The sequence below is a fragment of the Tasmannia lanceolata genome, unplaced genomic scaffold (assembly GCF_043159265.1).
Source record: "Tasmannia lanceolata isolate RefF3 unplaced genomic scaffold, GAP_Taslan_0.1 ptg000016l, whole genome shotgun sequence".
Taxonomy (NCBI): domain Eukaryota; kingdom Viridiplantae; phylum Streptophyta; class Magnoliopsida; order Canellales; family Winteraceae; genus Tasmannia; species Tasmannia lanceolata.
The window spans coordinates 13,171,969-13,187,073 of record NW_027518693.1 but is presented as its reverse complement, the minus strand read 5'-3'; the positions used below and the strand labels follow the sequence as shown (position 1 = coordinate 13,187,073).

At 37.5% G+C, this 15,105-nt stretch overlaps 1 protein-coding gene across 2 annotated transcripts; it reads left to right on the top strand.

The window, feature by feature from the left end:
• The first annotated feature begins 1,276 nt into the window (after positions 1 to 1,276).
• On the top strand, positions 1,277 to 14,977 carry LOC143848591 (phosphate transporter PHO1 homolog 3-like). Of its 2 annotated transcripts, none has more exons than XM_077357556.1 (13): positions 1,277 to 1,971; positions 4,255 to 4,579; positions 4,719 to 4,767; positions 6,695 to 6,766; positions 7,397 to 7,526; positions 8,579 to 8,699; positions 9,186 to 9,444; positions 10,746 to 10,850; positions 10,942 to 10,986; positions 11,509 to 11,658; positions 13,785 to 14,063; positions 14,142 to 14,278; positions 14,558 to 14,977. In XM_077357556.1, the coding sequence occupies exons 1-13, from the start codon at positions 1,389 to 1,391 to the stop codon at positions 14,655 to 14,657; spliced, it is 2,355 nt and encodes a 784-aa protein (XP_077213671.1). In that variant the 5' UTR covers positions 1,277 to 1,388; the 3' UTR covers positions 14,658 to 14,977. The 2 variants fall into 2 exon arrangements, with proteins under 2 accessions (XP_077213671.1, XP_077213672.1); XM_077357557.1 differs by lacking the exon at positions 1,277 to 1,971 and adding an exon at positions 3,499 to 3,580.
• The last annotated feature ends 128 nt before the right edge of the window (positions 14,978 to 15,105 follow it).

Here is a 15,105-nt window from a genome sequence, read left to right as displayed (position 1 = left end):
GCTTTTATCAAATGGATAGATCCTGCTCCTTGTCCCCCCTCTTCACAGAAAATGGAGAGATTAGTTGATGGATTTATCGGATCCTAGTTCGGGATTGACGGGGCTCGAACCCAACTCTCCGTCTCGTACTCCCCTTATCCCAACTAGCCATTTTGAATATATGCGCAAAACATTTTGATTGTTGACAAGGATTGGGCTTCTACCTGGTTCGCTCCCCCTATGTGGTCGGCCTTCTTACAATGCAATATTGTTATATCATGCATGGCTAATGTACAATATCTCATTTTTTTTGTGGGCCCATGTTTGCCACTTGGATGTGATAAGGTCCATTGATTGAATAACTGGGGCGTTTGACGGATTGAATGAATGGTGGATGATAGGAAGAGCCTAAACTGCTCCATGCATAGATTAGTCCCTACATGGCAAAATAATTGCTTATTAGTCCCTAAGAAAAGCATATTAGCTGAACAACCCGTGTTATGCAGGGGGCAAAAAAAAAAAAAAAATTTGCCAAAATTTTGCTTGCTAAAATCATGAGACATAGTGGAGATTTTTTCTACAATCCAAATAAAATATCTATCTATTATAATATAGCAGGATGGGGTTTCACTGTTCATGCTGACGTGGACAGCCTCCCCATCCCCTTCAATCTGACGTGGCGCCCTCTCCTCTTTTGTCCGCAGTATTTTCTCCTTCTCACTAAATTCTCTCCCTCTCACTATTTTCATTGACGGCTTTTTTCTGGCAATTTTCTCTCCCTCTCATCATTTTCATTCACGACTTTAGTTCCAAAAAATTCTCCATCACCCACTCCTACTTTTCATCCTACCTATCATACAATACATATCTACATAAAATCTCCATGACTTTTCCACTATATAAAATTTTCCCCTTAGGTTATTCTTAAGATCTCTCTATATAAAGGATGATCCTAACCCTATGATATAAACCTGCATGGATTGGAGGATTAGGAACATCTTATGGAGAAAAAATATGGAAATAAACGATTTAGATCACCCAAGGAATGTGTGCATCATAAAACCCCGCAAAGATGGATTCTCAAGCCTGGTCCGGTCATTTTCAAAATAGCGTGTGTGAGAATAAGATTTCTGTCGTTTATTCCTTCGCGCCCAAGACGTGTTGAAAAGTAATTCATGGTGTTTTTTCTTCTCCAAAACCTCTCTCTGTTTCTCTTTTTTTAATAGTTGTTGGTGCTGACACTAGTCAAGATGATGAAAAATCAAAAGGGCCCACAACAACATAGACACTCTCTTATTTTAATATATAATAATTCCGAATAAATAGAAGAAGCTTGTGAATGAGTTTTCATCCTTCACACAAGACACACACCCCTTGTGTTAATTTTCACCTTCTTTCCATATTCCATCATGAAGTTTGGGAAGGAATTCACTTCCCAAATGGTGCCTGAATGGCAAAACGCTTACATGGACTACAACAAGCTCAAAACCATATTGAAAGACATACTCCGTTTCAAGCAACGAACGAATCCAAATCAAACCCGCACTTTGAAGAGGAAAATGACTTTGTATCGGGCATTTAGCGGGCTGAACAGGCGTTATAGCAATCTGAAGAGCCCGACCAAATCATCACCAGATTCTGAGGATGAACAAGTTATACTGATTCAAAAACAGGAGGGATCATCATCATCATCTGTGGGAGGGGAAGAGTATCGGACCATGTTCCTGTTTTCTTCAGATGAGGGTGGGGAAATGGAGATGGTCTTCTTCAAGAGACTGGATGAGGAATTCAACAAGGCCAATAAGTTTTACATGGCCAAAATGAAAGAGATGATGAATGATGCTGATGCTCTCAATAAGCAGATGGACGCTCTCATCGCCTTAAGAATCAAGGTCGATGATCCCAACTTCTCCCCAACACTACTTATTAATTATTCTGACTGCAACTCTTCACCGGCAACTATCCAAGCCACCCAAATGTCACCTCCCTCAGGTACGTATAATGGGCCGGGCCCCACACTACATTATCATTATTCTTATTATTTCTGGGCTTGCTATTCCTGCACTCGAGCGAAGATATGGTTATATGCACTAGTGCAGAAATAGGATTGGCCCATTTTTTGGAATCCAAAGCATTCATTTGGTGGGCTATATCATAGATAGGGTGTCCACAAAAAAATCAGCCACATTGGATCATCCTAACCCTTCCATTTGTTTAGAGAAAAAATGAGCAAATTTGTGCACAAACAGTATCTGTCCAATTTTTCCAAGCAGAAATTGACACCCTAAGATGATCCACTAGAGCTGATTTTTGGTACACACCTTATCTATGATAAGAGCCCATCAAATGAAGGCTTTGGATCCTAAAAAATGTGGGGCCATCCTGTTTGGGAGAAAGGCTTAGCTGCTGAGTATTATTAGGAATTTGCTAGGTAGGCAATTTTGCAAAAAGTCATATCTTTTTCGGCTCACTTTTGTATGGACAGAACTTCACTAGGTAGGCTCAATTTTAGCTGATTTTGTCTTATTCATTTAATTCATGGGAGGTGGTTGTTTTCTTACGCAAATGTGACCCAGTGAACGTATCAAATCACTCTTTATTATTATTACTATTAATGAAGGCGACAGAGATATAGGTTGCTCCACCAACCTTATTTAATCCACATCACTCATCCCTGTTGACTGCTTATTCCCAATATTCTCTCTTGTCCATGCTGCCCATCCAAACGTGCCCTCAAAGGGTTTTGCTAGGCAATTTGCGGATCACTTTTGCAGGGGGAGAACTGCCACATGGGCTCACTTTATATCAGATTTTGTCTTATTCATTTGGGAAGGTATCATCTGAGTCGGGCCATAAATAAATTACTTTAGCCAATAGCGTGTTTTTATACGGCGTAAGCCCTTATAGTCCCATATTTTTCAAAAAGTACTGTACGGATCACACTGTAGGATGATCCAAACTGTCCGTATGATGTCCCACAACATAAATAGATTGTGCCCAAAAATACTTCTACAGGATGATCCCAACCCTCCGATCTATAGAGGGACTGCATAATATGCAAACCTCATTAGATTGGAGGGATAGGATTATCCTAAGGAAGTTTTTTTGGGTGCACAACCTATTTAAGTTGTTCTCCATCACATGTACGGTTTGGATCATCCTGTGATGTGGTCCGTACAGTACTCTTTGGAAAATAAGTGACTATAAGGGCTTACACCGTATAAAATCTCAGCCAATAGCCATAAAAAAAAGAAAAGGAAAATAGAAGGATATGAGATCGACTTACTCTCATATCTTTCAATAAAGTTGACTTGTCTTAATCTATGGTGGTTGTTGGAATATATCAGAACTCACCTCACCTAACCGTTGGATCATCTAGCTACTAGATTAGGTAGCTTAACTAAGCTAGATTATACAACTAGATTACGCCCTATAGTTCTTATCATCTCTTTTTATCTTTATCCTCAAAGTACATAAAATCAAAGTCCCAGTAACCCACATCAAACTTTAGAAATTCAAGTGACTATTCCAACTCACAAAAAAATCACCCCAGTGCTAGATAACCTTTGCTATTTTCTTTTCTATTTGGAAGAACCACTAGGTATGTCATATTTGAAGATCCTTACCTCTTGGTTTGTGGCTTATAAATCATAATTAAAAAATAAAAATGCAACACTCAGATGAATGGTTTTGATCATCCAATATGTGGTGGCCTCACCTCTAATCACTCTTGCATAGCTGCATGCTAGCAATTTTCCAATGTAGAAAATATTTTTCTTGCTCACTGTATCACATAACAGCTCATTTTGTAATTGTTGATCTGGTGCCCAACCACATTGAAGTGTTGTGATCTAAAAATCATGGTTTTTTCAACTGTCTTAGACTCCAGATCCTTGGCTTGCAAACATAAGATTAGAAGGTGACACAAACAGTTAAAAATAGTTTAATGTAATTGTATCCATGGTTTAAAATTTCGACCGAAATTTCGGTTTTCGGTGGGGACCGAAACCGGTATTTGGCAAAATTAAATATTTCGCCATTTACCAAATTTCGGTCCGAAATTTCGAGAAAATGCATTTTTTATTTAAAAAAAAAAAAAACGTTACAAAATTTCGGTCCGGAATTCCGAACGGGAGTATGAAATTTCGGACTGTCCGAAACGGTTACCGAAACCGAAATTTTAAACCATGATTGTATCTTGTGGTATGATATCACATCTTAGAACCTTTTCAATCTTCTACTGAAGAATTATAAAAAAAAATTGTGATTGTGCAGTGGGAATAGCAGCTACTCATTTGGATGCAATACAAGAAGTTGAGATGAGCAATGAAGATTGTTCAAATGAAGCTAATGGAGTCAGAGTTGGCACTGGACTGAATTTGAACGGCATGGCATCTAAACCATCTCCACTACAAATTCTTAAGCATGTAAAGATCAATGTCCAGCTCGAAACTCCACGCTCAACATTGAAAGGTATGCTTTCGGATTCTAACAGTAGAGGTCTAAGTTTCAGCAACCCCGAGCTCAAGAAAGTCGAAAAACAGTTGAAACGCGCATTTATTGAATTCTACCAAAAGCTTCGTCTTCTAAAGAGCTACAGGTATGTTTGTAAAACATATAATTAGGAGAAGAAATGGATCTTGAGCGCTAGTTTTGGATAGTTGCACTGCCTGTATCTTTGATTTCAGATGATTTTATTTACTCAAATACCTGAGACTTTTTGCTGATGGGTGCAACAGCTTTCTAAATCTCTTGGGCTTCTCCAAGATCATGAAGAAATATGACAAGGTCAGTCCTCTCTACTTAAACAACTTGTTTTTTATTCTGTTGAGCTTCATAAGCTTCAAAGTTTTGATTTGAGTAAATGAAAAAAGATTACATGCTTTTGGTATTCAATTCTCTTTCACTCTACTTTATTTCATGTGTTCGAATTCTTTTTCATGCATTCACAAGTACCAAGTGATAGTGTTAACATTATGAGACTTCACGGCATGCCACGAAAAGTCGGACCTTATTTGCAAATATAGGTTCATTTTAAGTTTTTTTTTTTTTTCCAAATGAAACAAGGCCACTTGGAATCCATTAACGACCTAAGATATAAATTTATTATAACCATTATTTACCCAAATAATAGAATGTAAACATACAATTATAAGTAGGGAACTTATAGAGGGAGGGGCTTTTGGACTACGAAATGGGGGATGTTTTGAATCCTCTTTCCTACACCTGAATGGAGAAGCCATATCAAGCAATGTTCAAAAACTCACTGGTCAATAAGGAAATCTGAGGAGTCCACTCTATCCGGTTGAGCTCCAAGAACTGAGTCTAAAATCTGGTGTTACGGCCAAGTCAATCAGTGACTCATGTTTTAATTGAAATTCTAATTTTTGAGTTGAATCCTAGTTTTGGAACATTTATACCATGTAGTAGTAGTTTTGTTTGTTGAGAGCTGAAGGTGGAAACTTTAGCTTTCATTGACTTGCAATGGGGGTTTCTTTCCAATAGAATATTCATTTCCCAAAGAATAAAAGTGAATGTGCCTAAATTTCCTTAGCAAAATAAGAAAAAAAGGGGCAAGAAATAAGAAGAAAATTACATGCTGGCCCCTGGAGACTAGAGAGGTATGCTTCAAACATTGTGTAGTTCTGAGCATAGTTGTCATTTCGGGAAACGGAAACGGGAAATGGTACGGGAAACGCGTTAGAAAAAAATCAAAGGGAAAACGAGAAACGGGAAACGATAGAGAAACACATGTGAAACGCATTGGGAAACGCAAGGGAAATGTTTGGGAAACCTAAAAGAAACGCTAGTGAAACACATAAATGTGATGGTAACACACATATTGATAAGGACAGCCCTCTTTAGTGTATTTATCTTTAAACTAGATAGGGTTGTTCACAGAAACTAAAGGGGGTTTAAATATACCCTTTAAAAGTATTAAAATTCCAAGAAACGTGTTTCCATGGAAGTGAAATGGGAAACGCGTTTCACAAACGTTTCATAGGTATTTCACCATTTTCCAAAAAGTGTTTCGTACCCATTTCGGAAACGCGTTTCCCACCTACCCTAGGCGTTTCCTGCTTCTATGGTTCTAAGGTTTCCCATGACAGAGTCAGAAAAAAACCATGTTTTTAGCAGAATGCACTTCATGGGTATCATGAATCACAATCTTTTTCCTGCATACATATGGAGTACCCCTCACTTCTTGTCGATGCTAACTTACTTCCAGCAACTCAACTTAAAATGAAGCCAATACCAAATTCAAGATGTTGTTTTAGAATGAGTAAGCATATAAACATCATCCTCTCTAATTGGGTACTTGTTTTTTTTTTTTTTAACTTTCTCTGTTAACTTAGCCCTCTTTGGATACCACCAACATCAGCAATTATTTAAAAATAAGATTGGTATAAGTTAAACTTATTTGAAAATGAGATATGGAGGCCACTGTGGAAGGCATTAACTAAGATAGATATAAAACTACTATAATCATTATATAGATATAAAACTACTATAACCATTATTGTATTTAAGATGATCAGCAAATAATGTTTAGGGGAATCTAAGAGGACCTTGGTTTCTGATCATGTTTATTGTTGTTTTACCTTTATTGTATTTAAGATTATATGCAAGTAATGTTTAGGGGAATGCAAAGAGGACCTTGGTTTCTGATGATCTTTATATTTATTTCTGAAAATTCTTTTTCCCCTAACTGCAGATCACTTCAAGGAATGCATCTAGATCTTACTTAAAAATGGTCGACAACTCTTACCTTGGAAGCTCTGATGAGGTTGGATTTCGTATTTATCAACTGTTTATGAACAACATGATCCTATCAACACTATGTACCAAGGCACTCCATTTTTAAGAAAATTAGCATGCAACATGGGTTTCAGACAGTCGTTATTCATTTAAGGCCATGTTTGGCAACCATGAAAAAAATATTCCATGGAATATTTATGGGGCCAGTTGTGAGAGATGGGCTGGAGACGGATATACTTGAGAGGTTGGGTGTAAGGGCGCATGAAAATCCCCTAAAAACAGAAAAAAAAATAAGTCCCAATTTAAAGTAGCATATTTTTTTTCACCATTTTTAAGGATTTTTCATGCTCTCTCCAATCCTGTCCTCTCAGGTCTCTCTGCCTCTCCCTCATCCGTCCCCCATCTTTCATAATTGGGCCAATGAATATTCCATGGAATAATTTTTCATGGATGCCTATAATGTAAATATATCTGATATACTACTATCATAAAGTCTATATAAATTATCTATTTCTTATGCTTTTATGGTGTAATATTTATAATAATAATGTTATAATGTTAAAATTAGTTATACTGCTCATTGATTATACTTTACCATGCAACAGTTGTCTCACAGTTATTCAATAACTTGGCTATCTGGTCCACATTTCCTTCACAGGTTAGCAGGCTGTTGGAGAGAGTAGAAGCTACCTTCATCAAGCATTTCTCAAACTCAAACCGCAGGCAAGGCATAAAACTCTTAAGGCCAACAGCAAGAAGACAAAGGCATAGAGTAACATTTTACTTAGGTAAGATAGGTGTAGTATGCATCATACATATTTTATGAGACTGGGGTTGAGCCTCTAGCTCAATTGGTTGAGGCTTTGTTCTGCAACCTTGAGGTCAGAGGTTCAATCCCAGCTTAAAAGAGTGGCCCAGTGCACGAGGCTCCCGCCATTGCGGGGTCTGGGGAGGGCTAGATGTACGCAGCCTTACCCCTGCTTTGCAGAGAGGCTGTTTCCGTGGCTCGAACCCGTGACCACCAAGTCACAATGGAGCAACCTTACCGTTGCACCAAGGCTCGCCCTCAGGTTCAATCCCAACTTACCTACCAAAAAAGAATTATGAGATTTTGAACTGATTTAAATTCTTTATGGACGTTAAGTTATCATAATTATGTATAAAAGTCCCATATATATTCAACTCATGCATAGGCATTCAAAGAGTGCAGGCCTGTTCATGTGCATGTCTCTGCTTATAGTTATATCTTTTTATTTTCTTTTTCTAATTTTCTTTTAATGAAGGTTCTAGATTCAGACTTTTTTTAATAAAAAAATTAGTTCATAAACTATAGCCCCTCTCCTGATGATTGTTCTTAGACACAGAGATTTGGAATTGAAATAAATGCTTTGAACTCCAGCGGTAGCAAACCACAATTCAGTGAACTTCTCAAAGATGTTATGGTAACAAGTTGATCTTCTAGGAAAGAATTTTGTATTCTAGATTAAAAAATTCAGCGCATTATGCTGCACAAATAGTGGGGTGGTGATAAGATGAAGAATTTGTGTAAGCATAAAGACTATTACTCATGTACTTAACAACGAGATCTGATAGTTTAAATATGAAAACAAATTACCAAAAAGAAAATTAAAATTAAAATAGTCATCGGCTGTTCAAAATAGAAGATTCTATCATTCATTTTTACAAAACATGGTTTTGAACTGCATCAACAAGTGCCATAAATCTTATCTGGAGGTAAAGGACAATTTAGTTGTCCATTTCAATCATTTTTTTCTTAAAGTGGACATTCCTCTCTAAATTCATGTAGGTGTTGAAGGAAATCTTTTATCTTCATTTGCAGGTTTTAATGTCGGCTGCACAATAGCACTTCTGGTGGCCCTTGTTTTGATAATTCGTACCCAGAAAATCCTTTCACAAGCAGGGGTAACTCAGTACATGGACAACATGTTCCCACTTTACAGGTAACGAAGAAACTTAGCATAAAACTCCATCCATATGTAGAACGATCAAAAGCATCAAATTTAGATGAAAGCATATAAAAGCTTGTTCTTTTTAGAGAAAGTGACAATTAGTTAAGTGAATCGATAGAACCAATAATTTATGGCTTCTAACATTATTACAAGTGAACTCAAAAGGAAGAACCAAAATAAGGTCAAAACATTAAATTTCGTACTCCAACAACTCGATTTGATTGTACGATCTATTAAAAGCTTACAATCTGTATCAAATTTCTGAGCATTGATCATAAGCTTTTGGTGGAATACCACCTGCATTGTCAATTTTATGGCACAATTTTCCATGTCACTAGTCGATAATTGCTTCCTCAATTACTACTCTCTTTGGCAAGTCACTAGTGTCACTTTATACGAGTGTTATTACTCAAACACATTCCACTTGCGTCTTCAGTTAGTTTATTTATTTAACAAGTGGGGTGGCTTTTGTTGCAGCATATTTTTATTCATCATCCTACATATGCTTATGTATGCTGGAAATATCTACTTCTGGAGGCGCTATCGGGTTAATTATCCATTTATATTCGGCTTCAAGCAAGGGACTGAATTGGGCTACAGAGAGGTCTGCGTTTTCAGCTCAACTCTTGCAATACTGGCACTGGCTGCTGTCCTCTCCAACATGGACATGCAGATAGATCCAAAAACGAAAAAATACAAGACATTCACCCAATTGCTGCCTTTGTTCTTACTTACAGTAAGGATCTCTCAACAAAAATTTCTCCAAGTGACGATGTGTATGTAACAAATGAAATTGCATTTTCTAAAAGCTTTTTTGCCATATCAATGGTCCAACTTGGTTTGTTTCTATAACTGTTACATGGATTCTTCTAAATGGACGAAGAATCTTTGTCGGACATGTCTCGGATTCCAATACTTCAAGATTCTCTGAGACACTTCTAAATCGCTTTTATAGATCTCTTTTATCCGTTGTTTCAGAATTCTAGTGCCCCACATTATTGTTTGAGTTTTACCCATCCTAATATTAAGTTTCTTAAATGGAAATAAAATATTATATTACTTAACCTATTAAAATATTCAATATATTACTTGTTATAACCGTATTATTACGTAAAAATAAAATTTGAGAATTGATTAAAATATTTTGGAGAATTCACGAATCGTTCTTTTTGAGGTTTGCCGAATCCGACACTTGATACTTGTGTCAGATTCCGACACTCATATCCGTACTGATGCAACATAGGTTTCTATTTATCTACAAGTAAAAAACTTTTCCACACCTTATGCTTTTATGAGCTAATATTTACAAGGAGCTGTTATTGGCACATTCATTTTCTTATTTGCATAAATAGGGATAGAAGCACTGCTAAAAGCAGTCCTTAGAAACTCATACTAGGTTGAGAACTTGACCAAGGTAAAACCAAGTTGACTCGGGCAATTCAATGATGGGTGTGGTTATTGACTTGGGCAAGTCAAAGGAGTTTTTTATTGACTGTGTAGGGCAATACCAATTAGATACACAGGTGAGTCAATATTTGAGTCAGTGTTAGTAGTGTAAAATCAGAAAAGGGGTACTATTCAAGAAAAAAGAATCAGAAAAGGGGTGCTTATAGAAAAGGCGGCCTACTGAGTCAACAAAAAACTCAATGGACCTACCTTTGACTTGACTGAGTCGACTCAGTTTCAACTCCCTACTGAGTCAACAAAAAACTCAATTCACTCATCTAAGTCCATCAAAAACTTCCTGGGTCCATATTGAGACTCTAGAGTCAATTCCGTTTTGCCTTGGGTGAGTACTTGACTGTGTAGGAGTTTTTTAAACATCCATTTCAACAGTCACTGCATCAGATGCCAACACACAAATTGGTGTCTAAAATCTAAATTACACGGAGAATAATTATTCTGGAACATTATGCTAACATGCTTGGTTTATTTCTAAAGCATATAACCATGCAACTTTTCTCTTTTGATGTGCACAGCACTTACAAGATAACACCCCTAGGTTCGGAAACTGATTTCTATGATCTTTCGATGCAGATTATACTCCTCATAACATTTTGCCCTTTCAACATCATGTATCGCTCTAGTCGCCGCTTTCTACTTCGATGTGCATATCACGGCATTTGCGCTCCTCTCTACAAGGTACAGTTTGAAATTAACGGCTACATAAAACACATTCAATAAAGAAAAACAAAACCATGATTAAATGTTTCTTCTTTTTTTCTCTCTGCAGGTTACACTCCCAGATTTTTTCTTGGCAGATCAGCTAACTAGCCAGGTATGGTGGCATGTTTAATGTATGTGTGTGTGTGCATCCTGAAATTTACTTCAGATTAAATAGGTTACAAAGCACAAACAGAAATGGAGAGGCTAGACTGATCATTAGATCATCGAGGATCACGAAAACGTGTTTCGGTTGCAATACAATCATAACAAATAGCATCCACTTTGGGGAGAACTTAAGTAGATTAATGACACCCCCCTTCCATCAATCTTTAAAACAATTGTAATAGACAGGCATTTTCACCGTACATTGATAGTATTAGGCCCTGTTCATTTCAGATTGTGACAACCGATGGCGGGGGGGCCAACTTATTATTGGGCCAGAATTATGCATAATTTTTTGCCAATAATCGGTTGGGGCCCTCACCGTCGGTTATCGCAATCTGAAACGAGCATGGCCTTAGTGGGAAGCCCTCACTAAAAAAATAATTGTTTATTTGGTCTTGTCTATATGCTAACCATGATTATGAACACATATAGAAAACATACTTTTAATTTCTTAAGAGAATTGTTTCAGGTGCAAGCCATTCGGTGTCTCGAATTCTACATCTGCTACTATGGTTGGGGAGATATCGACCATAGAATGCAGCGTTGCAATAAAAGCAATGTTTATAACACCTTCTATTTCATCATTGCAGTGATTCCATATTGGGTCCGCTTCATGCAGGTAACTTTACCCAACAAAAAAACTCCATATAATAACTTTTTTTGATAGGTAAGGTTAGGAGGGGACCCCTACATGTTTACAAGATAAAGAGAACGATGTTACATTCATGGGTACAAGACACCTTCCCTAACTTTGAACACATGTGAGAGGGAGATCCAAAAACTCAGGATAGACAAAAAAGAACACTAAACCTAAGAGTTCGAACTACGCAATACTCTTGAGTTACATAATCGGCTAGCTTGATGGGAGCATGTTGGGCTCTTTGGGAGCATCTTAGTCAATTCTTCTTTGGGACTTTCTACCATGGTTCACTTGTTTGGGAGGGTGACTCCGCTCCTCCTTTCCTTTCCTTGCCATTTTCCTATAATTCTATGTGCGATACATTGGATTCCTCCAGTTCTAGTCCCTCTCTTTCATTGTCCTCTAATATCGAATAGCAAGTTTTCAGTTTAATATCTTAAGGGACGATACTTCCAGCACCTTTGATTGTGGCGTCTCTGACGGGGCTTCTTCTAGAGTCTCGAGGGCTAGAAATTTGATTAGTTGGGTATTTTGGCAAGCATGGAGCTCATCTTTTCTCGTTCTCTCAAGATTTTTTGTTCCGGTTGCAATTTCTTTCTCCTTTTGTATCCTTTCCATTGTGGCTGGGATGGTGTATGGGAGGTTTTTCTGGGCACCAATCATACTCAACTTTTTGCACGTGAACCCCCATAGAAATTGTGAGATTGATGGTGTATGGGAGGTTTTTCTGGGCACCAATTTTTATGCAATATCTTGCATAGCTCGGCCTTGACGATTCTGTTGTAGGGGTATCCATATAGAAGGGCTTCCTGATTTTCTGGCTATTTTCTGAGGTTATGGGGAGTCCAGAATTGGAGATGACGGCCGGGAGTCGAATCCAGATGGATATAGCTGTAAGGCTTAGACGCTCAAGGGAAATCTCTAGGGACCTTCTTTGTAGTATCAATGCTCTACCTCCATAGTTGTGGGTTGTTGTTTCCAAAGTGTGAGAGCAGTCTTCCAAGTTTGTGAATTTGAACAAGAAGATCCATATATAAACATTCTACCCACCTTACCCTTCTTAAATAGTAAGCTGACACCGAACACCCAACAACTTCTTGGAATCGAGGGAGAAGTAGAGTTTGGAAAACAAAAGATTGAGATTTGAAAGAAAAAACCATATGAGACCCACAATCTTAATCTTACATATCGGATATGGAATTCCATTAAAGTCTTCACATTAATATGATTTGTATGAAGCCTATTAATTTGTCTGCTGACAAGTTTCTTTCTGTTACAGTAGGCTGTTTGTAACTCTTTTTATTAGTTATCAATCATCAGCTCTACTTCTTTTGGGCTTATGAGTTTATTAATTTGTCTGCAAAAGAGTCTCATAGCCTTTGGAAAGCTTGTTTTAATCTTTTCAAAATTCTACTTAGGCCCTGTTCATTTTGGATTTTGAGAATTGATCTGGAGTCCAAAACTGTTAATTGCACTTGAAATTCAATGTAATTTGGATTCCAATAATTAGTTATGGACTCAAAATCAATTCTCAAAATCCAAAAAAAAAAAAAAAAACAGGGCCTTAACATTTCCTGACCCAGAAATCCTTCAAAATTTCAAGTGTCTTTATTTAAGTTTTCCTTAAATGTAGACAATGTTAAAGTATAAAAGATAAATACTGCCTTTCTCTAACAGCTTAAGCTTTTAGAGAAGTTGGTAAGTTAACATGGTATCAGAGCCAAAGGTCTCAAGTTCAAACCTCCCGGATAGCAAAAATCCACATGCAATGGTCGGCCCAAAGTGGGACCACATGTGCCACGTGTTTGCCAAGTGGGCCACACGTGCGGGGGAGTGTTAAAGTATAAAAGATAAATACTGCCTTTCTCTAACAGCTTAAGCTTTTAGAGAAGTTGGTAAGTTAACAGACAAAATTTCAAATTATTTTGCAACTTTACATACACTAAGTACATTTTCCAGTTAGATATCCTGTCTTCTTTTTTTTCATAATGTGTGCATAACGCATATGGATGCTCTATCGTGATAGTTTTGTGCTTCCATTTCCATTTGCTTGGGATTAAGTTTACATGACTTTCCCTGTCGTGATAGTTCTGTTGGTGTTGTAGTGCATCCGACGAATGTTGGAAGAGAAAGATGCAATGCAGGGATATAATGGGCTAAAATACTTTTCGACAATCGTCGCTGTTGTGATGAGGACAGCTTTTGGTCAGTATAAGGGAATGTTTTGGAAGGTTATGGCTGGAATCACTTCAGCCATTGCCACAATTTTCAGTACGTATTGGGACGTTGTTTTGGACTGGGGACTTCTACAACGACGTTCCAAAAACCGATGGCTGAGAGATAAACTCCTCGTTCCACACAAAAGTGTCTACTTTGCAGCCATGGTACGAAGTAAATACGATAATGTTGTCTTAATTGACCTTTGAGAAGTTGATGTCTTGACATTTTCACTCAAATTGCAGGTGTTGGATGTCCTGCTGAGATTTGCTTGGGTGCAGTCGGTATTGGGTTTTGAGTTGTCTTTCCTACATAAAAATGTCACGATTGCAATTGTCTCATGTCTGGAGATTCTTCGGCGTGGGATTTGGAATTTCTTCAGGTCAGTTATATTCTTAATTTCAGATCATTTAGATGTTCAGAAACTCAATGATGGACTTTGCATAGCCTAGCCACTCAGTTGACATGGGAATATGAGAATAGATGACTTGTTAGGCATGGAATACTGTCAGGGTGAAGTCTATGGAAATAGATTTCAATTTCATCTCGCTCTTAAACTGTGTTTGGTGTGGCCTGCTGCTCAATTTTGATGGTTTAACTGTTTTTTTTTTTTTCCATTTCATTCTTAATGATAACATGGTGGGAGTATTTCATCAATCAGGTTGGAGAATGAGCACTTGAACAATGTGGGCAAGTATAGAGCATTCAAGTCAGTACCACTCCCTTTCAACTATGATGAGGATGAAGACAAGGATGAATAGTAAGTACACAAGGGTCTGCAAAGCGGTGAGAAGTGGTGAACAAGGAAGCAGTTTCCTTGTACATTAATTCATTGACACTTTAACAAGGTGAGAGTGACTCCAGTAGCTAAAATCCATTGCCAATCAAGTATTTGATTTGGGTTTGATCTGTATTCATTTATTTTTATATATACAACAGCATATCCAGTGTAACCATTCAAAAAAAAAAAAAACAGTGTATCCAGCCAGTGTATTCAGTTTCCACATTGTTAACGAAACATGAATCTTACCATTAATATTATTATGATTGCCATTCAAAAAATAAATAAACATGAAATCTTACAATTTTCTCTGCAAAGCTTCGAGGCCAAGAAATTGTTGTTGATACCCTGGTCCCAGAGATGCAAGCCAAATCAAGATTTTGATGATTTCGGGTTGGCTGGGAGCTTTCCATAGAGGATCCCAGTTC